This window comes from Sphaerodactylus townsendi, linkage group LG03 (genome assembly GCF_021028975.2).
Source record: "Sphaerodactylus townsendi isolate TG3544 linkage group LG03, MPM_Stown_v2.3, whole genome shotgun sequence".
Lineage (NCBI taxonomy): Eukaryota > Metazoa > Chordata > Lepidosauria > Squamata > Sphaerodactylidae > Sphaerodactylus > Sphaerodactylus townsendi.
In genome coordinates, this window is record NC_059427.1 from 30,013,268 (window position 1) to 30,039,532 (window position 26,265).

General features: G+C 46.6%; 1 protein-coding gene across 2 annotated transcripts in view; it reads right to left on the minus strand.

Annotated features, from left to right (window-relative positions):
- ADAMTS9 (ADAM metallopeptidase with thrombospondin type 1 motif 9) overlaps positions 1–26,265 on the minus strand; it is a 211,691-nt gene that overhangs the window by 72,834 nt on the left and 112,592 nt on the right. For both annotated transcript variants that reach the window (XM_048491555.1, XM_048491554.1), the window contains exons 23-28: positions 21,352–21,471; positions 18,760–18,864; positions 18,456–18,623; positions 14,347–14,637; positions 12,193–12,354; positions 9,357–9,533 (exon numbers count right to left, since the gene is read on the minus strand). In XM_048491555.1, the coding sequence (XP_048347512.1) occupies positions 9,357–9,533; positions 12,193–12,354; positions 14,347–14,637; positions 18,456–18,623; positions 18,760–18,864; positions 21,352–21,471 (1,023 nt within the window). The remainder of the gene's footprint in view (positions 1–9,356; positions 9,534–12,192; positions 12,355–14,346; positions 14,638–18,455; positions 18,624–18,759; positions 18,865–21,351; positions 21,472–26,265) is intronic.

The window sequence follows — 26,265 nt, forward strand, 5'->3', positions numbered from 1 at the left end:
GTGTCTTCCGTCGGCACCTGGATGCCCATTTCAAGCATTTTTTTCTGGCAGGAAGCCTGCGTCAAAAGAAACTGCTGCGTGATAAATATGTTTAGGCTGGTAACCTAAGACCACCAATAAACGTTATTGCAAGGGCTGGCTCCCGCTTTCCAGATCTCTAGGTCATACTTTCCAAATGGGAATAATGTTTAATTAGGTTCATTATGTCCATCAGCTTTTGCTTGGGTCTGCCAGGCTCCTGTGAGAATATGTGACGTACGTCCATTAGCTGTCACTGAGCTGCGGGCCACTGACCAACTTTTTTTGAAGGGCAAAGGGTCTGGGAGACAGGCTCATTTTTTAACCTCCAGGGACCTTTGAGTTAATTATCACACTTCTTAATTGCTGCCACCACATAACTTTAATCCAAACTTTTCTCATAATTTCCTATAATTTTATTAATGCTAGGACACTCTAAAATGTCAATATGTGTATGTGGTGTGTGTGTGTGTGTGGGGGGGGGGTATAATGTCTGTGCATGTGCAGATTTCACTGTTTGGGTTCCTTTTTTGGTTCCCAACTTTGTTTTATATATTTATCGACAAACTTGGAATTTCTTTCATCGCTGAAGGAAATTCATTAACACAGAGTGAATCTATTATTTAATTTCATGTCATGAGAAAAAACAGAAGAGGACCCTCAGGTTAGAGCTGGGAAAGCAAGCAGGAGCAGCAGCTGACAAGATGAAAGACGGAGGAGTAGTGTTTAAGACACACTTGGTCCCCCTGAGAGCTGCTGTTCATTCCCTCTTCCCTGTTCTAACTGGAGGGACTTGGTTAGCTTCTGAAACCTCATTTGCATGTGTCTGGGTGGAGTTCATGTGCAGCTGCATTTGAATGTTTCTGGGTTTTTTGGTGGGTTTTTTTAGTATTGGTAGTCAGGTTTTGTTGATTTTCAGACTCTCTTTCTTTTTGTTGAAACTGTCTGGATTTGAACCAGAAAAACCAGATACTCAAATGCAACTGCAAATGAACTCCACCCAGACACATGCAAATATGCCTCACTGCCTCCCGCCCCCCCACCCCCCCGTGAACAAAAAATATACCCCATCCCACAGTCACTCCACACTGTGTCACAGAGAGAAACACATCTTACTGTGACATGCCTCTGAAGAGGCCAGCCATAGATGTGGGCAAAACATCAGGAGCAAAAACTATCAGACCACGGCCACACAACCCAGAAAATTCACAACAGCCAGTTGATTCCAACCAAGAAAGCCTTTGACAATATTTGGATTATATTTATTAGCAATAGTGGAAAAGACTGAGGTCTTCATAGCTCATTAAAACATCCCCTAAAGACCATGAGAACTGGTGAAAACTTGTTCATTAGATTATTGGTGTGTGGGGGGGGCACACATTTGATAACTTCAGACCAATGTTATTAGTGTCTCCGCAAAAGCCATCAAATAAAGATAACATCAAAACTTATTCTGTTATCTTGGACCAGTGGTGTCTCTGCCTAGGGACTGGGGGGTACCCTCTGTCCCCGGGTGCCACTAATCTAGTCATGTGGGGGGCACATGTGCACCCCCCACATGACCAGGAAGACAGCAAGGCAGCAGGAAGTCCTGCTGCCACGTTGTCTTTGGGTGCCTTTGGCCCCACCCATGTCATCATCGATGTGGGTGGGGCCAAGAAAGCCCGAGGACACCAACCCCCAAGCCTCGCCCCCGTCCTGGCTCCCAGCTGGCAGCCCCTTCTGCCCTCCCCTCTGGGGAGAGAAGAAGCAACTGCAAGGCTCCTTTGCTTTTATAAGCACGGGGGCTCCACCCCCAAGCCCCATCCCTGTGCTTATAAAAGTAAAGGAGATGAGGGGGAGAGCAGGAGGGACTGCTGGCTGCGAGCCAGGGGGGAGGTTTGGGGGGCGGCCCCCCTAAGCCCCACCCCCAGGCATAGCGGGGGGGGGGGAGCACCCGGAGAATGGCTGTCTCCAGGCGCCTTTTTTCCACCGTATGTCTCTGCTTTGGACCAAACATGCAGGAATTACGCACTATGCAGCTGAATACTGCTTGCTGGCCATATACTGTATTGTGGCCTGTCAGGTGCTAGACAGACCCCACAAATTCCCAAGCAGACAGTACAAAGAAGAGGGTTCACCAAACTTGGTTTAAAGGCTGCCTTCAGCCTGACATGTTGTAACCAGGTTGTAACCAGTGACAGGTTGTAACCTTGGGCATTAATGAAAGGAACATCCCCCAAAAGAACATTTTACACTCAAGTGAATACTGCAAACATCCCTGCACTGGACCAGGAGCTATCAAAACAACAAGCAGGTAAGCTATTCTGAGATCCCTGGAGAAAGGGTGGGCTAGAAGATATGAGTGATGTGGGTTTTCCCTTTTATTTTGTTTGTCTGTTGTTGCACAGTTAAAAGAATCAAGAAAATAAAGACAAATGCACTGATAATTTGTTCTTTAGAGCATATAAAGGTATCTGCAGATATTACAACACTCCTGCAAGACAGGCCTACATTATTTTTATCCACATTTTGAAAAGGAGGGATTGAGGCTGAAGGACAGAAATTTCTCTATGGCTACCTAATGAAGACACAGGACATTGATGGCTTACCTGATTTCTGGTTCAGTCGTTCACAGTGCAATCCTCCAAACTCCACTGAAGTAAATGGACTTCAAAGGGTGTAACTCTGCCTAGGACTGCATAGTTAGCCACTGCACAGAATTATACTCTGCTGCCCATAAAGATGTTAGCAGATTGTAAAATCCTCCGCCACAGAACAAAGCACACTGGACCTACTTTGTTGTAGAAAGCTCCACCTAGATCCTAGTGCCTATCTAACGTTGTTCCCCCCATTTGTTTGAAAGTAAAAATACATGCTGGCATGAACGCTCTTGTTCATGTTCACCAATGCACAAAATAATGGTTTTGACACAGGCAGTGAATGAAAATAAATAACTCTCATATATGTTCAGGACTATATTCTAGTGGGGAACCATATAACTTTCTCAACTGCTGCACTTCAACTGACCAAACTAACATCTTTAGCTGAAACAGAGCATAGCTATGTACTGCAAGCTTGGTTGTGCCTATGAAGATATAGGGTACCCTGACTCTGGTCTTCAGAGCACGGGCTTCAAAGTAATAAAATATTCATTCCTCGTCTATTATTCACAGTTATAATCAGTGGGGACACATCTAGCTTTAGAAAGCTCCCTGCCACCCCTAGCAATCAGGATGGGGTAGATCCTTTCAAAGGTAGCCAAGCCTCCCCAGTCATGGCTAGGACAGGTGAGAGGAAATAAACAGCAGTTCTTGAGAGCAGCTGCTACCAAGAGACAACAGAAATTGAAGGGCTAGAACAGTGATGGCGAACCTTTTCAAGATCGAGTGCCCAAATTGCAACCCAAAACCCACTTATGCCTCCCAAAGTGCCAACGCGGCAATTTAACCTGAATAACCCCCTCGAGCAGGGGCCAGCCTGCTGTAGCCTCCAGCAAGTTCCACATGCACCGATCTGCGCCTCTCTAGCATCTCTGCCCACCCCCACCCCCCGGGCAGCAGCCACCTGGAGCACAGGCACCAGGCCCACCAGCTGAGTTGTCCCTGCTCACTGAGGTGCATGCACATCAAGTCCAGGGGCCCAGGCCAGCCTAGATGTGTGTGTGTGTGTGGGGGGGGGGTGATTTCCCCCCCACATGATGAACTCTGTGCATGCGTGCCCACAGAGAGGGCTCTGAGTGCCACCTCTGGCACCCGTGCCATAGGTTCACCACCACTGGGCTAGAACTTTCTGGAAATAGTAGGCACCAACAAGACATTGCTAGGGGCTGTGACAACTGTCCCCTGGGATTTGTTGAGTCCTGGTTTGGCTCATGACAAATTTCTGAAGAGGCACTCAGTTGAACAAGGTCCTCAAATGTGTATGTTCCTTTACACAACCATGTTCCACAAATGGCTGACTCCCCTGAAGATTTGAAGCAAAACTTTTAACACGTTCTATACGGGAAACCCAGCTGTAGCACACTGTACAATATTCATGACAGGGTAATATAAAACTGAAGAAATCATTCTACAAAGTATCTTGATGGTTACATTCTACTTTAATTTTTTTTCTCTGTCCAACATTCAGACATTGTAAATGTAATGCAACATTTATATAAAATTAAATAACAATAGTTGAAAAATAAATACATTTCATTAACATAAATACATAAAGAAACCCAATCTGCTGAAAAAAATGTTTCAGCCAATACTACACTCTTGTTTCAAAAGTGTCCAAAAACACAAAAGCAAACACTCCATCTGGTACAGATGAAGTACAAAATGTCTACAGCGGAGAGCTGGTGATCTGGAACGTCAGAAGAAAGGGTGGCGACATTAAACTAAAAGTTGACTTTCTTCTGCTACCTATAATAGTAGCACATGGTATCAAAACGAGGTAGACAAACATAATTGGTTGCACTTTTCAGATAAAGCGAGCAATTTTGGTTTAAGCCTTTTTATTTTTACCTATTAAGCACCGGTTGTATCACTACCACCATCCATTTACGGTGCAGTCCTATGCAGAGTTATTCCAGTCGAAGCCCTCAGAAATCAGTGGGTTTACAGTGGAGTATCTCTACAGAGGACTGGTTGAACTCTCTTAGAGTTAAGCTGCATGTGGAATGTAGATATTTGCCATAAAGAGAAAATTCTGTTGCGATATGCAAGCAAGTGGCTCAACCCTGCAGACTTCTCTCAGGAGGGAATTTTTCACATGGTAGGACAGCTGGAATTTGGTGAATACTTTGGTCACAAGACTCTCCACAGAAGAGTCGCAGGTCATTAATACAAAGGGAGAAAAGGTTTACTGCTTCTTGGCACTGAAGGACAAAACCAGGCCCTGACCCGGATTGGGATCTACTACAGTTAAAGATGAACTTGCACAGAACAACAGATCTAGGTTTTAATCATTTCACTCTCCACCCTTAAACAGTGAGTAAGTAGAAGAGGAAGGATGGGCTAGAGAGGCTATGATTGTGCTGGGGGCACGGGCAGGAGGATATACAATTTGGGGCAAATCTGTTTCTGCGCCACAGAATTGCGTCCATTCCGTTTAATCCCAATCCTGCACATTACTCATGACATCTTCTGAACTACTGAAACTATGTTTAATGACATTACTGCAGACAGTTTTATAAAGCTGTAGAACTTGATTTAGTAAACCATCCGATTTCACTTAAAAACTAGATCTCTAACTCATGGCTGCGGACATAAATGGTATGTGCAACCTTGGTTCATTTTACACATTAAAAAACACACACATTGTGGTTTAAGCATCAATTTTTCTGAGACTACCCTGATTATTTTTAATCATCTGGAATGGTAATGTTATTACCAACACCTGGTATCACCGCCTGCAATATCGGATTAAACTCTGTGTTTTCAATGGTGAGGAGCGATTCCATAGTCAAGGATCATTATGGCTGGCAGAGACTGACCAGAAGAACTCCAGGGGAAACTGGCCATAATGCCTCTATTGTGATAGCCTCAGTGGTTTAAACAAACATGCACACACACAGATGAACACAAAATGATACAATAGCCGTTCCACTCCCTATCCCCATTCATTTATACGGAAATCTTCAGTAGCAGCAATGTTTCAGTATATCATTCAAAGCGAAACCCAACTGCACAAGAGGCCTGACTAAATTTCTAGCATATCCTGTTTCTAGCACCAACTTATCCCTCAGAAGAAAAAGGGTTACATTAGCACCTCAGATTGAAGTATTGTACAGCACCGTCCCTTGTAACGATAAAGCACCATGTAGATGTACGGCTATTACAAAGTTTGTTGAGGTATGGAATTAAAACTGTCAAAAACACGTCTCAAAGGCTACACAAAGCACCATGCCAGCCATTTGACTGCAAAGACAATGAATGTGTAAGGAAAGTCCTGTGTTTGTTGAATAAGGCTCTCTTTATAAAGTGCTCTAGAGACAAACTGAGAATTTTTAAAAGTACACTATGAGAAAAGAATGGAGAACCAGTATGGTGCAGAGAGCCAGGATGGTTATCCCTTCCTTTTGGTTCTCATGGGAACCAATGACCAATCACAAGGGATTATGAGGCTCTGGGCAGGACTTTGATGCACAGCTTGTCAACTTGTCTCCCCTTCCAGTTGAAGGACGTGGTGAAGGGAGGGAAAGGAGAATGGTGGAGGTGAATAACTGGCTTTGCACATAGTGCCGCTGAGAATGTTTTGGGTTTCTTGGACCATGGTCTGCAGTTTCATGAAGATAAGACTCCTAGCATGGGAGGGGTAGGGTTAGTTGGCAGTTGGCAAAAACATTTTTGCTAGGAGGCTTACAAATGTGAACTGAGGTATGTGAGGGAGGGAGACAGTATCAAGAGGACAGGAGTTCATCAAGTGCTGGACATAATAGTCTGAATGTTATAGAGATAACTAAGCAAAGTTCAAGAGGCCAGTGGGAGGGAAAAAACACCTTTAAAAAGTAGTCAGAAGGAATGACTGGTGGTCTTAGGTGTCTCTAGGCTAATGCACAGGGCATGGGAAATAAACAAGATGAACTTTTAACACAGCAAACAGCCATCCCTGAAACTTGATGGAATGAGTTTCATGATTGGGATGTAATAATTAAGGGGTACTTCAGAGAAACAGACCAACTAGGAAAGGAGTAGTAGTAATGTTATATGTCAGGGATGATTATACCTCCGAGGATGTCCATGCCTTTAATCCTAGAAGCCAGGTTGAAAGCATCTGGGTAAAAATTAAAGGGGATAGACACAACAGTGATGTCATTGTAGGGTTCTGTTACAGATCCTCAAACCAGATTAAAGACTGGGATGATGCCTTCCTTGAACAGATGAGCAAACTTTCAGAAAGGAGAGATGCATTAGTAATGGGAGAATTCAGTTATCCTGATAGTTGTTGGAAGTCAAACTCTGCCAAGTCCAACAAATTCCTGGCCTCCCTTCAGAGGCAGAGCTACCAGGGGACAGGGGGGTTCGCGGCACCCCGCCCCCTGCCTTGCAGCTCCCCCCTGCTCCACCCCCACTTACCTTAGTTCAGCCTGAAAGTGGAGGCTGGAAAAGAGGCCTGTTCGCTTGAGGCTGAAAACGGTCTGGCGGGAACTACACTTCCCCGGAGACTTGCGAGCCCCAAGGTCTCCTGGAAAGTGTAGTTCCCATCAGACCATTTTCAGCCTCAAGTGAACAGGTCACTTTTTCCAGCCTCCACTTTCAGGCTAAACTAAGGTAAGGGGGTGGGGTGGGGCGGGGCGCCGCGGGGCAGGCGGAAAACCCAGAGTGCGCCTCAGGCGCAGTATGGCCCAGCTTAGGAAACATAGGAAACTACTAGGTATGATCTCATGGTTAAGAATACTAAAAGAGAAAGGAGTGAATGATGGACGGGAAACTCTTAACAGCCCCAGATCTTGAGATCTTGAAGGTACAAGGAAAAACGGGAGGTTTCTAAAGCAGCCAGATAGATGTCTATAGATCTTTCAACTGAGCTAAGATTTAAAAGGGATATGTTCAAGAAATTGAAAAGGGGGGAAATCACCAAAGAGGAATTCAAACGAATAGCTAGTACATGTAAGGAGACAGAAAATGTAAAGCACAGAATGAATTCAGGCTTGCTAGAGAAGTTGAAAACAATAAAAAGTGTTTACTGGTTATGTCCGTAGCAAAAGAAGAACGAGAAAATGGTAGGATCACTGTGTGGAGAAGATGGTGAAATGCTAACGGGAGCAGAAGGGAATTGGGAGAAGGGAAGGTAGTTGTAAGCTGCTTTGAGACTCCTTAAGGTGGCGAACAGAAGGATAGAAAAACCAACTCTTCTTCTTCTTCAGTTTGGAAGCTGATCTGTGAGAGACTTTTAAATGGACGTATTGGCTGTTTCCATTCTGGTCACTACAGTCCCATGTTCTAAACCAGGGACCCCTAACCTTTTTGAGCCTGCAGGCACATTTGGAATTCTGACATGGAAGGGCAGGCTTAGCAACCAAACTGCTGCTGCAAGAGGCAAAGGCAGTCCTGAAATTTGGGTGCTGTGTGGTTTCCGGGCTGTATGGCCGTGTTCTAGCAGCATTCTCTCCTGACGTTTTGCCTGCATCTGTGGCTGGCATCTTCAGAGGATCATGAAGATGATCTGATCATCTGATCTGATGATCATGATCCTCTGAAGATGCCAACCACAGATGCAGGCGAAACGTCAGGAGAGAATGCTGCTAGAACACGGCCATACAGCCCGGAAACCACACAGCACCCAAGTGATTCCGTGAACACGGCCGTGAAAGCCTTCGGCTGTCCTGAAATTATTGCCAGATTAACGTACAGTAACACAATACAGACCCAGTTACTGTCAAAGCAACATTTTTACAAAACCTGCACAGTCAATCAAATCTCCAATAGTCAATCAGAAGCCTTTGACGGCAAATCAGAATCTCCAATAGTCCAAGAATCAAATCTCCAATAGCCAATCAAAAGCCTTTGCTTACCTGGCCCCATCCACTTCCCAAAAACACTTGCCTTGCACCAGAAAAGGTGTCAAAAAGTACCTACAAGCCCTACGTCGGGGACACCTGTGCTAAACTCACTTGGCTAGGGGGAATCCAAAAGGCCCTGGGGCAGTGAGCAGTACTTGTCCGTCAAGAACATTCCACCACTACACAGTTGTTTAAAAGGCACTGTGAAACGTATCCCGCTTTTGGTTGTTGTTCTGCTTATTATTATTTCCCATGTTTCTTCAGGCGGTATTATTTATGCCATTCCTATTCATTAAAAAAAATCAGGATGCTGTCCCATGTTGTGTGGATGCGTAGGTTTGTATTATGTTCTAAAATAACTATATAGACAATACTGGTGGAGGCAGCTTAGCACTGGAATTCTCTCATAACTAAAGTATTTTTGCAGAGGACTTGCAACAGGAGTTTTTAAAACAGAGATTAAGTGGTCTTTTTTTGCGTCAAAAAAAGGGTTTTCACTGAACACTGAAATGATTTTTGTTTGCTTGCAAAAGGTTCCTTCACAATGGAGATTTGCAACGGGCAGCACTCGCAACGGGCTAACAAAATGAGCAAACTTTGATATCAAGCAGAAAGTGCCTTTTAAAAAAAGTGAATAGTTTTCCTATCATCTGAAGCCCTTCCTGAATGCCTATTTTACTTGGAATGCATCGAGTATTTTTTTTTTAAGTGCAGTTTTCTTTTTTATAAAACGAAAGAGACAAACGTACGTGCACCAAACATTAGCACCGTGACTTGAAGCACACTCACGCCATTCCTATGAGCTATTCTGCAAAATGGTGGGGCGCCCCCGCCTCCCCGAAATCCAGAAGTATTGCTATGGTCGTACCGAGCTCCACGGGCCGGTGTTCCAGGCAGCTTCGCGAGGGCAATCCTGCGTATTGCACTGCTCACGGTCTGGCGGCTTGTCAAGGATTTCACAGCTCAAATCAGTGAATCTCTCTCCGTTGGGATGCTGGCACACCACCAGTCTCGTTCGGGTTCCTCCACCACACGGCTTTGTACACTGGAAAGAGGTACAGATCGCATTAGCCGCAACTGGGCTCATTGAAACAGACGCTCCTTTTCTTGAGCGACCCAATGCAGTGTCACTTTGAATGCCTTTTGGGGGCGGTTCAAGCAGTCCACATGCAACCAGAAACTAGGGGAAGATATTCAACTTATACCCCACCACTTTCTCCAAAGAGGACCCAAAGGAGTTTATATCATTCTCCTCTCCTTAACTGTATCTTCACAACAACCTTGAAAAGGCAGGTTAGGCTGATAATGTGTGACTTGCCCCAGTTCAGCCAGCAAGTCAGAGGCCCTTTCCGCACAGGCGCTGAGTGGAATAGCATTGGCAGAAACAATGCCGATGCTGCCCCCCAGGACCGTTCACATGGATAGTCCCGGCTGGGGCGCAGGCGATGGTGCCGCCTTCGCACAGGCTGCGCCGTCCCTGAATGCCTTCCCTTCTTCTCCTGGCTGCCAGCACGTCACAGAGGCCAGGGGACACCTCCCCGTGGCCTGAGCGACGGCTCTGGAGCTGCAGGCCAGGGGTGTGTGTCCCCTGGCCTCTCCAATGCGCTGGAAGTCAGGAGAAGAAGGGAAGGCGTTCGGGGAAGACGGGGGGGATGGCGCCTTCCACCCCTGCTGTTCGCACGGCAGCGGGTGGAAGACGCCACTGTTGAAAAACCTCGCTCCTGGAGAGAGGTTCAACAGTGGCGTCTTCACGCCACTGTGCAAACGCCACCCCAGCGAGGACATTTTTAGCGTCCCTGGGGTGCTGTTATCTGCCCGTGCGGAAACAGCCAGAGCGAGGATGCAAACCTAGGTCACTCAGATTCCACTTCAATACCTCTAACCACAGAATGCAGTCAATCATGTCGGTGTATCAAAACTAACTCCAGAAGTCTTGGGTCTGATTGCAGAGAAGGACAAACTGTTACCACTTCACACTTCGTTTTTTCTTTTGGGGGGATTGCCATACTGGTGAAATATTGGAAAAAATTAGTATCATGACTGACACTCATACAAAATTCCATTAGGTCTTTTCTTTTTATTTCTCAAGGAAAATAAGCCCTAGAATAGGAGCATGGCGGAGGGATATAATAATTAAAAATTTCAGTTCTGTGAGGATGTCCCTCCATTGTAGAGAGGCATTTCTGTGGAAAATGAAGAAAAAGATACTGCAAAGGGGGGGGGGGGGATGTCCTTCTGATGCTTAAATCAAAGAGCTGTCAAATTTGCAATGACAAGTTTTACCGAGAGGGAGAATGAGGAGATTTGGATTGCTGATGATCTGATCACAGGGGTTCTCCTGTAGGGCTTTTAGCTGGCTCAGTTGTTGATTGCGCTCACGGTCCTTGAACAAAAGGTCCACAGATGCTCTCTGCGCACCCAAGGAACTCTCCACAACTTCCCGCACCGACTGCACTAAGAGCGCTTTGTCTACGCAGCAGTAAACCCACAAGCTCAAGAATTCTCTGAGTGAATCATCCCCCCCCAGTGGTGGGATTCAAATGATTTAACAACCGGTTCTGATGGTGGGATTCAACTAATTTAACAACTGGTTGTGTACAAGCACCATTTTAACAACTGGTTCTACTGAAGTGGTGCGAACCTGCTGAACCCCACCCCTGATCCCCCCCACAAAAATATTTACTTATTAAAAACATGAACAATAAATTTCAGAGCAGGAGGCTGACACCAAGTGACCGTCACTGTTCTAAACCAGGCATCAAACATTTAGGCCTGTAACTACTGTTTTCCAAACACATCCTATTCTGAGTGAAATATCACTGACAGAAACAGACAATATCACCCCTGGTTCTGTTGTGGTGTTTTGATGCCTTTGAAGACTGTTATACATTTTTAACAACATAAGAACTAGCCTGCTGGATCAGACCAGAGTCCATCTAGTCCAGCACTCTGCTACTTGCAGTGGCCCACCAGGTGCCTTTGGGAGCTCACATGCAGGATGTGAAAGCAATGGCCTTCTGCTGCTGCTGCTCCTGAGCACCTGGTCTGCTAAGGCATTTGCAATCTGAGATCAAGGAGGTTCAAGATTGGTAGCCATAGATCGACTTCTCCTCCATAAATCTGTCCAAGCCCCTTTTAAAGCTATCCAGGTTAGTGGCCATCACCACCTCCTGTGGCAGCATATTCCAAACACCAATCACACGTTGCGTGAAGAAGTGTTTCCTTTTATTAGTCCTAATTCTTCCCCCCAGCATTTCCAATGAATGCCCCCTGGTTCTAGTATTGTGAGAAAGAGAGAAAAATTTCTCTCTGTCAACATTTTCTACCCCATGCATAATTTTATAGACTTCAATCATATCCGCCCTCAGACGTCTCCTCTCCAAACTAAAGAGTCCCAAACGCTGCAACCTCTCCTCATAAGGAAGGTGCTCCAGTCCCTCAATCATCCTCATTGCCCTTCTCTGCACTTTTTCTACCTCTTCGATATCCTTTTTGAGATGTGGCGACCAGAACTGAACACAGTACTCCAAGTGCGGTCGCACCACGGCTTTTTAAAATATTTCTAAATATTCATATACAATGTATACTAAATAAAACTATTTCACAATCAATGATGCTGTTGTTACAAAATAACTGTATAGCTAAAATTTAAAAATCTTGGCAGTGATTTTTTTTTTTAAGCTGAAGCAAAATATTTTTCTCACCTCACCCCAGCTGCCGTAGGCCCACTGAGGGCACGGTCCCGACTCACACGATCTCTGTTCATCCGGTTTTGTTCTTCCATCACAATGACTAGCAGTATATCCATTTTCATCCTGGCACACCACAACCCGCCGCTGAAATCCCCCAGCACACGTACTGGAACACTATAAAACATGATTATCAAAGGCTAAGAAAGCTCAGTCAAGGGCAGCTCACTGCTTAAACATCACTAGGTACTGAGTGTCTCCCATTTCATTCTCTTGCTTGTAGCCCCCGCCCTCATTCCCTACTTCCTGTCTTGTCTGCTTCTTGAGAACTGTAAACTCTGCCATCTGTAGATGTCCGGCACATTAAAATATAAATATACACTAAAGGTGGTAGTGTGCAAATATTCATGCTAGGAGACACAGTCACAGATGGAATCTGGATGTTTGTATGATCATATGGAGCTGGAGGGGACAGAGAGTGATTAAACAAGATCAACACTCTTCAAGCAGAATATTTTACACTGCTGGTTCCCAACCTTTTTCAGCCAGTGGACACCACAAAATGGCCTCCACAGGAGGCGGAGCCAACCACACAAAGGAAGCCCAAGTGAAGGACAAAAATACATTGGGGGAAAAGGAGTGTGACAAAGAAGAAAACCAACACTGAACAAAACCAGCAATGTTATTTTAATGGGTACAACCATCAGCTCTCTGGTGGCTAATCAGAAGGTATGATCAGCAGGAGGCCCTCCTGGTCCTAGTCAATTTCGGGGGGGAAAGTTGGCGGGTGCCAGGAAAGATGTTAGCGGATGCCATGGTGCACATGGGCATCATGTTGGGGACCCTTTGCTACCCCAAAGACATCTTCAACAGGAGATTTCCCTGCCTTTCATTTGGTTGCAAAAGGATTAGCTCCTCACTGTGCAAAGTATAACTAGCTACCGAATTTCCAACCACAAGACGCAATGCTAAGTAAGTTCTTCTTGAAACAACACCAGGTTAACTATGGGAATAGGTCTGTCAGCAGTAAACAGACATGATACATGATGCCGACGGAGAAAATAAATGTCTGTCAACAGTAAACAGACATGATACATGATGCCGTTGGAGAAAATAAATGCCTATAAGCAGCTGTGGGAGGAAAGAAGATCTGCTTAAGAAAAATGTCTGTATGTTGGCAACCTTTCTTAACCTACTGGAATAGAACTAGACCCACTGTTGCAATTCTACAATGTAAATAGGTGAAGTGGTTAATATATGTGTCTTGACTACAAAGACAACTATGTTACTGCTAACAGATTGTGAGCCTGAGTGTGAACCTGAGGCTGATTTTGTTTATAATACTTCTGCTGTTGCAGTTATGAATTAAAAATAGTTAATAGCTGGGTCCCAAAGCGGGATGCTTCTGAGTATCGGATACTAGGATGACCATCAGCTAGACAGCCCACTAAATGGCCACTGCTGGAATCAGAGCAAAAGCTAGATGGCTCTTTGGACAAATCCAAATATTCTATCATTCCAAAGGAAGCTGTCTGTCAGTCTGGCAAAAGGAGCAAAACAGATTATGTATTGTCGAAGGCTTTCACGGCTGGAATCACTGGGGTGCTGTCTGGTTTCCGGGCTGTATGGCCGTGTTCTAGCAGCATTCTCTCCTGACATTTCGCCTGCATCTGTGGCTGGCATCTTCAGAGGATCTGAAGATGCCAGCCACAGATGCAGGCGAAACGTCAGGAGAAAATGCTGCTAGAACATGGCCATGCAGCCGGAAACCAGACAGCACCCCAAAACAGACTATCTTGACTGAAAACAAAACAAGTTTCCAACTCTTGAGAAAAAAACAAAACAAAAATGGTAGCAAGCAATAGAACCCCTACAAAGACAGGAATGATGGTCGAGCAAGACATCACAATAGCTCTACTCAGGTTCTTTCCCCATCTTGGCTCTTCATCCTTCCTGACAATCCTCGGGAAGGGGGGGGGGGGATCTAAATCCACTCATATCCTAGATCAATGAAATTATGAAAATATATGCAAGTATACTTAATTAGCAAAGCTTACATATTCTAATCATCGAACTGTTGTTCTCCACTGCTGAAAAGGAGGAAGGACAGGCACAGCCTAGAGATAAGGTATACCAAAGCTATTAAAGATATCTCCACCAGCTACTTACTGCTCCCCACGGTCCAGTTCTCCACTGACTGCCTCCATGAACTTGTCCATGGCCTTGGTTTCGGTTCAGGTTTCCACCCTGGTTGTTCTTCTGGAGATAGTCAGGATAAGGGAAAGGATGGATCGGCCGGTTGTAGTCAGGGTTAATCTGCTGACAAGACGGCATAGAGCAATCTTGCTCCGTTGCAGGGATATCCTCAGGATCGCACTCACTCCTTTCAGCAACCTGGTCGTTGTAATCTATGCAGGCTACCTGCCGATTCACTTTACCTTGCCCACAAGTGACAGAGCACTACATTAACAGCGGAGAGAAACAGAAACGATCATCCTCACCAATGATATGTGGATTTTAAAAACCATGGGGCGACGCCTATTTGCGGAAAACTATGGTTAGCATCTTCATAGAGTGACTACCACATGTTTGATGATTACAAAGAATTATGGGAGCAGAGGGCAAACCTACATGTTACAACACGTGCCGGTCTGCCACAAGATCTCACAGACGTATTGCAAGTTAAGAACATAAGAACAAGCCAGCTGGATCAGACCAAAGTCCATCTAGTCCAGCTCTCTGCTACTCGCAGTGGCCCACCAGGTGCCTTTGGGAGCTCACATGTAGGATGTGAACGCAATGGCCTTCTGAGGCTGTTGCTCCCGATCACCTGGTCTGTTAAGGCATTTGCAATCTCAGATCAATCTCAGATCAATCTCAGATCAGCAATCTCAGATCAAGGAGGATCAAGATTGGTAGCCATAAATCGACTTCTCCTCCATAAATCTGTCCAAGCCTCCATAAATCTGTCCAAGCCCCTTTTAAAGCTAAAAAAGCTTTCTTGCCCTTCCTGGCAAGAACTCTATTTGAAGAAGAAGTTTGGATTTATACCCGACTTCTCTCAAACAAAAGGAATCTCGAAGTGGCTTGCAAACTCTTTCCCTTCCTCTCTCCACAACAGGTACCTTGTAAGATAGACTGGGCTGAGAGAGAATTGTGACTAACCCAAGGCCACCCAGCAGGCCTCATTTGGAGGAGCACAGAAACAAATACAGTTCACCAGATAAGAATCCTCTGGTCACGTGGAGGGGCTGCAGTTGGCGGGGGTGGGGAGTTGGTGGAGGAGCTACTGCCTCCCATCCACTCATTTGGACTAAGGAAAGCGGTGCAGTGGGAGACAGGAGCCCTCCGTCCCCATGCCATAGTGACTATCCCGACTCGCCCCATTTGACCCTCACCACGGGTTTTGAACATGTCTTTTTCTTAAGGTTTCCAGCTGTGGGCTCTGAGGCACTTTGGACTGTCTCACAAAGGTAGTTAATGGAAGTGGGATGAATACAGTAGCTGGTGAGTGAGGCTTCTTATCCACATTGTCTAATGAGGACGGTCCCCAGGGGTTTCTGCCACAGGGCAGCTTTTAGATGTGTGGCCCTTTCCTACTCTACCTTAGTCATAAAATCAGCACACGTTTTATAGGAGGCTGTTTTGCGGCCCTCTCTCAGGCACATGAGGTAGTCTTCAAATCCTCATTCCTGGCCACCTTCATGCCACACTTGGCACAGTGCTTAAAAAGAGTGGCATATTTCTCCATCTCTGAAATGACCTCAAATTTAGAAGAAAAAGAAACACTAAAGGAACAAGAGCAGAAGCTCCTCACGTTCTCCCTCAGCGGAGGCATCAGGAGAAGGGGACTCCCTTCTCCCATGACCATTTCAGTAGAAAGGAGCTTCTCCGTGGCATGTGGGGGGGAGGGGGAGCGCTCTGTGGAGCAGAGCTTCTCTAGAAGCTTCTGATTCCTCCGGTGGCAGTCCTGTGACACTGCACATGAAGAACGCAAAAACAAATAGTTTAGACCAGGGGTCGGCAACCTTTAGCACCCAAAGAGCCATTTGGCCCCGCCTCCCCAAGCCCTACCTTCAGCCAAGCAGGTGGGATAGACAGCGGCAGCGAAGTCAACGATGGCAAGTTGCACTTGGGACGCGACGAGTGTGCCTCCCCCCTCCCTCCAGCATCCTTTCCTCTCCTTCCCAGGTGCCTGACGAGGGAAGGAGGGGAAAGGACGCCAGAGGGAGGAAGGAAGGAGGGGGCGGGGAAGGAGGCACGCTCGGCGTGTCCCAAGTGCAACTTGCCGTCGTTGCCGTTGCCGATGCGGAGCCACAGTACGAAGACGAAAGAGCCGAATGCGGCTTGGGAGCCGCGGGTTGCCGACCCCTGGATTAGACTAAGTTGGAAGACTAAGCAAGCAAGCTAATCCTCACCCAGCTCATCTCATTGCGCATGGTCCTGATCCACGCTCTCTCCACCATTACAACTAATTTTGGTTAATCAAAAATAAACTCAGTCTCCAGCACCATGTCTGTTAGAACCCAGAAGTTTTCTGCAAACAACAGGCATGACGATTCAGCCCACTTAACACCTAGAAAGACCAAGGCTTGGTGCATGTTTAAATGGTACATTTTGGGGCTAGAGCAAGGACCGTGCGGGTGGTACAAGCCGTAAGAATGATTGACACACATGACCCCTGCACTAATTAATATCGTCTCTCCCCTTTTGGGTTTAACAGTCCAGTGCCAAATCAGCTGCAGGAGAAAATGCCGCCTGGGTGTGGCTTTAGTCCAACACCTTGCCCAAAAGGCATTCATCCACCAGTCCTCCACAAATCCACCCAGCTGTCCAAACAAGCCAGTGCCACAAGCAGAGATGACGCTTGCCCAACAGATAGTCCAGAAAGTCTGAAGCAGCTGAGCCAGGATACATGCTGCGTGGCGCAGCAAACAAGATGTGAAAAATGAGGGCATCACAAGACATGCGTTGCCAAGAAAAGGAGGACCGTAGGGACTGATTCATGGGCTATAAAACATTTTTCTGGCATGCGCCTTGAATGCAATTCCCCAGCATATGCTGGAGTCAGCATGGTGTAGTGGTTAAAGAGTGGTGGACTCTTATCTGGTGAAGTGGATGTTTCCCCACTCCTGCACATGAGGCCTGCTGGCTGACCCTGGGCCAGTCACAGTTCTGACCAAACTCAGCCCCACGTACCTCACAAGGCGTTGTGGGGAGAGGAAGAGAAGGAGTTTATAAGCCGCGTTCAGACTCCTTATGGTTCAGAAAAGCAGGGTATAAATCCAAACTCTTCTTCTTAAGACTGGACTTGGGGCTTGTGGGAAAAGAGGCTTAAGCCTCACCTCCCCACACTGTTTTTCTGACCTGAAATAGATCCCGGAAGCTGCTATCTGCCGCACTAAGGAAAGTTAATATGTACAGACGGCTACATACATGTCTCTAGAATGAAGCAAACAGTGCCTCCCCAGGATCATTTGAGGCTTAAAATCCTTCTTCTGATCATAATGGGTTCTGCAAACACCAGAGAATTAAGTTCCCTGTGAAAAACTCCCAATACATGTCAAATAGATATACATCTGGTAGCCACAAAAACTTTATTTTTTGTGAGCAGCAGTGGCGTAGTGGTTAAGAGCAGGTGCATTCTAATCTGGAGGAACCGGGTTTGATTCCCCGCTCTGCCACTTGAGCTGTGGAGGCTTATCTGGGGAATTCAGATTAGCCTGTGCACTCCCACACACGCCAGCTGGGTGACCTTAGGCTAGTCACAGCTTTCCGGAGCTCTCTCAGCCCCACCTACCTCACAGGGTGTTTGTTGTGACGGGGGAAGGGCAAGGAGATTGTCAGTCCCTTTGAGTCTCCTGCAGGAGAGAAAGGGGGGATATAAATCCAAACTCTTCTTTTCTTCTTCTTCTTAATGTTTATTTATTCATTTATACCCCATATTTCTCTCCCAGTGGGAACCCAAAGAGGCTTATATTCTTCTCTCCTCCATTCTATCCACACAACCTTCAGAGGGAGATTATGCTGAGTGTGCGACCGACCTGTCAGACCGACGGAAGTACAGAGCTTCGAACCTGTGTCTCCCAGATCTTAGTCCGCTGCTCTAACTACTACGCCACGGCAGCTCAGCGTGCAGACTGGCCCTAAGACTGGGACAATGGTTCTGCAATTTCCTTGATCTTTAAAATGCATTCGAGGTTGTGATAAAAGGGATATAACAAGCACCAGAAGGGGCACGTGGGAGATGTTTAATTTAAACAAAGGAAGTTGCTTACGGAGCTCCATTCCATGGCCTTCCACCGTCCGCAGGGTGTGACAGTGCACGTCTCTGTCGCCGACGGCTTCGGAAGGTGGAAGCAGGCAGCCTCATCAGCCACAGAGCCCTGATCGTCTCGACAGCTGACATATCTCATCCTGGTGCCTTTCCCACACGTAGTTGAGCACTAGGGAAGATTGACAAGAACGCCAAAGGGAAAGCTGACCCCATGTGACCAGACACAGCAGACGTAGGGCTGCAGGGTTTACAAAGAAAACTCCCATGTCCCCTAGCACCCAAAAAGCTGGCCAAAGTTAACGTACTGGAGTCCACGATCCAAATCTCCACTGTGTTCTGTGGCTGCCGGGTATATTTTCATTCGTTTCTGGATTGCTCGGGTGAAGACGGCAGGGGGCTGTTTCACAGTCCTAGATCATAAATGACAACACGCACACAAAGAAACAAAAGGTGAAGTATTGAGGGGTATCTGCAGCTTTCTGGTAATTTTCTGCAGATGGCTGTAGTAACGATGTTAAGAACATAAGAACATAAGAACTAGCCTGCTGGATCAGACCAGAGTCCATCTAGTCCAGCTCTCTGCTACTCGCAGTGGCCCACCAGGTGCCTCTGGGAGCTCACATGCAGGATGTGAAAGCAATGGCCTTCTGCTGCTTCTGCTTCTGAGCACCTGGTCTGCTAAAGCATTTGCAATCTCAAATCAAAGAGGATCAAGATTGGTAGCCATAGATCGACTTCTCCTCCATAAATCTGTCCAAGCCCCTTTTAAAGCTATCCAGGTTAGTGGCCATCACCACCTCCTGTGGCAGCATATTCCAAATACCAATCACACGTTGCGTGAAGAAGAGTTTCCTTTTATTAGTCCTAATCCCCCCTCCCCCCTCAGCATTTTCAATGAATGCCCCCTGGTTCTAGTATTGTGAGAAAGAGAGAAACATTTCTCTCTGTCAACATTTTCTACCCCATGCATAATTTTATAGACTTCAATCATATCCCCCCTCAGACGTCTCCTCTCCAAACTAAAGAGTCCCAAACGCTGCAGCCTCTCCTCATAAGGAAGGTGCTCTAATCCTTCAATCATCCTCGTTGCCCTTCTCTGCATGGTGTGGGACTCCACCTGTCTTTAAGATGCCTGCTTATAGCTTCTTTGCAGCTTTAAGGCAGACATTCCTAGTGCACCTGCAGAACTATATAGACCAGTGGTTCTCAACCTTCCTAATGCCGTGACCCTTTAATACAGTTCCTCATGTTGTGGTGACCCACAACCCTAACATTTATCCATTTTACAGATGGAGAACACAGATGCAGAGAGTCTTTGGTGACCCCTGTGAAAGGATCGTTCGACCCCCAAAGGGGTCGCGACCCACAGAGAGAACCACTGATATAGACTGTCAGATGAATTGAACGACTTTTTGAATCTACCCGTATCTCAGCATTTCACAGTGAAAATGCAGGGCCTTACAGATCCGTACAAAGACCTACAAAGAGGCTTAATTTCTTATCATGTAGTAGACAATACAGGAACAGGACGGAGAGACTGCTTTTAACTTTGAAGGTGGGGCAGCTGCCACTGGTTCTGCTCCACCATGGCTTCAAAACAGAAGCCCTATTTTTAGAAGCAACCTCTTTTCAGATTTTGCTCAGCTGCAATCCGATCTTGCCCAGACCTACTTTGTACATTTTTCCTCTGTCAAGTGTCCAAGCACATTTGCACATTGTGAGGATGGGCAGGTGTGCATTTTAATGCCACATTAGCACTGTTTTTCTCGCATCAGACTTCTGGAACTGTCATTAATCCCACTGGGTCACTGGAGGACTTTTCCAAGGTTTTTTTTTAAATCAGCGGTGTTACCAATATAGTAATTTCCTGCCCCCCCCCCCCCCCCCCCCGCAGAAAGCCCTCTGGTGATGCAGTGTAGGAGAAATGGCAGCTAGAGATGCAGAGGCAAAGAAGGCACACGGAATACAGCCAGATGGAGGCTCTGCTAACATGGTAATTGCCTCTGAATTCGCAGCGTCAACGAGCACTGCATAGAAATTACTCACTGTGTGGACGCAGCCTACAATGAGAGGAGAGCAATTAACTATATGGACACATAAGCAGGGAGAAATCTTGAATAGCAGCTGAAGCTTGGGGAAGATGTTGGCCTTGATCCAGAACTTAAACGATGCTGAGGGACAGAAAGTGATGTCAGATGACAATAAAGCTAGAAGCCTGCTACAGATGGAGGGAGCAGATATAAAGCTCTGGAAACGGGATGAAGACCTCAAGAGATTACTCATGCCAGCCCAAATCACAAGGGCCACAGTCTTCCTCTGCTACTTAGTTCAGACTGGAGGTAGAAATCCCATTTTGAGCATGGAAAAGCAGCGTATCAGTGAATAGTGAAAAGCTGCTCCGATACACAATCATCATCCTTGTACAGAGAATATTTTACTTGGTGGGGAGCGCTCTGTGACTCCACTCCTACAATGCTGTGCATATCCTGATTGTGTTAGGACACATGTTCGAGGTGGGGAATGCAGAATCTATCTGCGAACAAGAATTACAGGCAAACAAAAGGGAAGGGGGAGACACAGGGGCTTAATTTGGTCAGACATTCTGGGACCAAGCCAAGCCCCAAGTCACGGGCTTCCAGCCCCTCAGAGGTAGCTCTGGACCGAGCTGGTGGTGTGAGGTGATGATGGCCGTGCCTGTCACCTTCACCTGCACGGCCAGCTTCAGTGCCTGAGGGCTTGTCTCATCTGCAGGCAAACAAAATAGTCTAGCAGGCTGCTATCTGCCACGCGTGCCAAACCTGCCCACCTCTGTGTTATGAGCTGAAGCTCGTTCTTCACTTCCTCCTGTTACTAAATGAATGGAGAGTTTGGTTTGTTTTCTCTCTCCACACACCTACCTGCGTATCTGTTGGCTTGGTGGCAGCATTGCACTCATTATCATCTACCACAGAGACGTAGGCACCCACCACACATTTCACTGCTCTCATTTGGTAGCCCTGCCCACATATCGCAGTGCACTGTAGAAGGGATGGAAAAGAAATAAAGAAAGTAGTTGGTTGACTTACAACAAAAGTCTGTCTGTCTGTCTGTCTATCTATCATTATACTTCATTAACCTCTCAACCCCCAGAGGGCTCTGAACAGTGTAGAGAGCCCATAAACAAGGCTGATAAAACAATAAATATAAACATAAACATTAAAACCCTTACATTTCCATAGCAGCATCTATATAAAATTGAATTGAAGGTACATTATTAATTTAGTTATTTATGTTGTCCGATCCCAAGGATGGGAGGGGGCCAGCAGTGCCGAAAATGATGGACGGAAGTACCGGCAATGCTGTAGATCACAGGTGTCAAACTCGTGGCCCTCCCAGATGTTATGGACTACAGTTCCCATCATCCCCTGCCAGCATGATGGTGGCAGGGGATGATGGGAACTGTAGTCCATAACATCTGGAGGGCCACGAGTTTGACACCTATGCTGTAGATGGTGCAAATACAAAGCAGGGGCGTCAAGTGGGGGCAGGAAATCTGCGGCCGGCCTCCTCAAAGGCCCGGTGGAACAACTCCGTTTTGCAGGCCCTGCGGAACTCATCGAAATCCTGCAGGACCCTAACATCTGTTCTATACCAGCTTAACTCTCATGGCATTCCCCCCTCACCCTCAGGAATCCTGGGAACTGGCAAGGGTGCCTACTATTTTGTGTTAGAGCACTATCATCTGCAGAAAACTGTAAGTACTGCAGGAGCAGGGTATCTATCCCCTGGCCACACCTCTGAACCACCCCCACTACACTGTCAGTGCAGGCGCAGGAAGGCTGCCATGGAGTGCGGCCCAGAGAGAATGCATGCCTCAAGTCAGGAAAAGTACCATCAAGTCTAAAAGGACACTTGCATGGTTAATGACCCAAGTCGAAGTATAAAAGGCTTGCTTTAAAAAGAGGGTTTTTACCAAATTAGGTGGACAGGAAAACAAGGAAAAACAAGTTCCGGCAAGACAAACGTCAGATGATAATAAAGCAAGCAAGAGAAGAATTTGGGGAGCGGACTGCTAAAAATTTTAAGACGGACAGCGAGCATTTCTTTCAATGGTATCAGGAGCAGGAAAAAAGGTCAGGGAGGCAATTTGCCTTTGGGTGACCATGGAATGAAAGGATTGCTCAAGGAAGACCAGGAAGTGACAGAGAATCTGAATTAATTCTTTGTGGAATTTTTCATTATGGAAAACATGGGACAGGTACCCATGCTAGAACGGCTATTTCCAGGAAGGGTGACCAAAGAACTGAGTAAAGCTGAAGAGATGGGAGATCAAATTCTAAGAGTAAAATGCAAACTGAAAGTGAGCAAGTCCCCAGGCCTGAACGGCATTCATCCAATTACTCTTACGGAGCATCAAGGAGAAACTACTGATCCACTAAGCAGCATATGTAACTTGTTGCTAAAATTAGCCTCTGGGCCAATGGACTGGAACCTAGCAAATGGACACACCGATTTTGAAAAGGGGTCCAGAGGGAATGCAGGGAATTACAGGTCAGTTACCCTAACATCTGCTTCTGGTAAATTCATAGAAAGTATTAAAGAGAGAATATTAAACACAACGAGGAACAAAGCCTGCTGAAGGAAATACAGCATGGGTTATGCAAAAGGAAGCCTGGCAGTCCTACTACACCAACTGTCTTTGGATTGAAAAAGGTTTAAGGGTTTAATGGATTGTGCGATGAAAATGTAAATCCAGTGTGCGGCAGTGATGAAAAAGGCAAACTCATTGCTGGGATTTTTAGGAAAGGGACAGAGAATAAAGTAGCCAAAATTATAATACCCTTGGACAGAGCAACCGTGCAGTCTCATTTGGAATACTGTAACCTCAATGATACTGCAGAGTGGGGAAAAGTACAGAAGATGGGGACTTTGGTGGACAGCAAGGTGATGGGGGTGAGTTCATACAATTATGCATGTGATACAGAAAGCGGATTAGAAAGCTTTTCCCCCTCTGGCATAATATCGGAACTGGGGAGAACATGGCCGATTATGCACAATATGTTTGTTGCGTGGTGGGGGCAAATGTCTGTCACAGTAAGATTTCTTGTACAGACATATTTCTTCAAGTCCCACTTTCACTTTTCATTCTCTCCGCAGCAAATGAAACTACTTCTAGCATTATTTTAATTTTGCTTTGCCGCCAGTGCAGGCAGATTTTTGCCAGAGAGCACAGCTTTGCCCCGAACATATTTCATCCGCCCACAGCCAGTCTTCCTTCCAAGCCTTCTCCCTTGCACCCCTTCCTTGTACTGGCTGCTTCACGTCACAGAAAAGAAGCTCACTCACACAGGCTTAACCAAAACACACCAATCTCTGCATTTAATATATTGAGAAATTCACATAAGAACAACGAGTGCTTGGAAATAACAAGCCTCTCTGTCCTCCAGCAGCAGCAGCAGCAGCACAAAGTGGAGGGGGGGGGGGCGGCAGGTGGGATAATATCACCTATAGTACAACATCCCCTTCTTTGGTATGTGATCCAGGGAACTGCTTTGCTCTTTCATTTGGGGGGATTATTTTTGGAATAGTACTATCAATAAAAGTGCAGTCTAAATGCTAAACCAGCAGTTTTGACTACTGGCTGTCACGAGATCTGTGCCTTTAAAAATAAACTGATGGGTGGAGTTAAGAGAGAGTTCTATACAAAAAAAACCTGTGGGCTCAGGAGGGAGTGCCTCCTCACATGTAAACAGAAAAAGAGGAGAGCCCAATGCAAGGCTACTGTGCAGAGAAGAGTCCCAAGGTTCTATGAAAAGGGACCCAAATGAAGTTTATTGGCAATACATACAGGCCAGACTGGAGTAATGAGCAATTACATTGTAGAACTCACTACTATTGAATATAGTGATGGCCATAAGCATAGATGGATTCATGGAAAACAGGAGCCATTAAATGATACTAGCTATAGTGAGTGAAGAGAACTTCCATCACAGAGGAAGCAGTTCTGAATACCAGTGCTATGAGGTAACATCAGTGGAAGGCCTGGGTCTCTAAGCCTTGTTGGTTGGCTTTCCTGGACAACAAGTTGGCCACTGTGTGAAATAGGACATGACACTAAAGGTACCACTGGTCTGAAACTCTTCTTATGTTCTAGAAGTTTAAGACTCTCTCCCTATTTACTAACATAACCAGCTAAATAAATACTTTGTTCTCTTTATTATTATTATTATTATTTATTTGACTTAATATACCGCCCAATCCCCGAAGGGCTCTGGGCGGTGTACATCATAAAATCACATAAAACATCATAAACATCTATAAGTTATAATAAAACAGCAATTATAATATATCAAGATGGCGTCCTATCTAGACCTAGTCCCTTTAACAAGAGGGGGTAATGGTCCCGGTGGTATAAGGGAACCATAGATCTTAATAATGGATCCCGTTGGCATTGGGATTCCAAAACCTAGGAAGGCTGAAGGAAGGGGGGCACTCAGTGGCTGGATTTCTCTAAAAGCCCGGTGGAACAACTTCCGGTCTTACAGGCCCTGCGGAAATCCCCAAAGGAGTCCCGCAGAGGGTATCCGGACAGCTGGAGGAAGAGTGGTTCCATCCAGGCAGGGGACCAGAGCAGTAAAGGCCCTGGGGCCCGAGTGGAAGGCCAAGCCTTCCAACATCATTGAGGGCCCAGGGATCTCCAGTAAATTGAAAGCTCTGCCGAACGGTGAGAGAGTCGAAGGCTGGGAACATATGGGGTAATGCGGTCCACGAAGATGCAGGGTCCCCAAGGGCCGCGTAAGGCCTTAAAGGTCAAAACCCACACCTTTGGAAGAGCGCATTCGAGGAATTCAACTGGGAGCCAAGTGCAGGCGGGCGCAAGCACAGGTTGTATATGTGAGATGGTCACCGAAGGCGCCCTGTAAGCGAAAGGCAGCCGAGGCAGCTCAAGCGTGCTGGACCAGTTTCTCAGTTTCCGGATCAAGAAAAGCCGCCCAGAGGAAGGCCAGCGTAGAGCGAAGTTACAATAGTCCAACCTGGAGGTGAGACCGTTGCATGGATCACAGTGGCTGCAGGTCCGTGTTGTTGGAGAGGAAGGGAGGCCAGCCGGTCGGGCCTGACGCGATGGAAAACGCGAAACGCATGGCTTGGGGTTATATGGGCCACCTGGGTCTCCATTGAAAGAGACGAATCAGAGTGGACCCCCAGGTTGCGGACGAGAGGGTCGGCGCCAATGCAGGCCCCTCCCACACCGGCGGCTGGAAATCCCCAACCCCTCCCCCACGGCCAAAGCCAAAGGGATCTCCGGGTCTTCGATGGATTAAGTTTTAACCTGCTCTGTTGCAACCAACCAGCAACCGCCTCCAAACAATGCTGTAGAGCACGCAGGGGCAGTGAGCGCATCTCCTCTCCATCAACAGAATGAGCTGGCGTCAGTGTCATCAGCGTGCATTTCTGGTGGACAGATCAACCCAAAGCTTCACGTACCAATCTGGAGCAAAGGGGTCACATATAGATGTTAGCAATAACAATGGGGACAAAGCAGTGCCCCCCTGAGGCACAATTCACTATTGATCAGTGGGCACCTCCGGGAGGCTTGGTCCCCACCACCACACTTAAGCTGACTTCGCCTCTGAAGAAACGAGGGGCAACTCCATTTGAAGGACACTCGCCCCGGATCCCGGAAGCGGCCAGGCGGTGGGCTCAAAAGGTCATGATCGACTCATACCGCAAACGCCGCGGTAAGGTCCAATAATACTCAGCAGCGCCCGATCCGCTTCTCGGTCTAGTTGCATACGAATTGGCGTGTCACATGTGACAGCGCGACGTAGCAA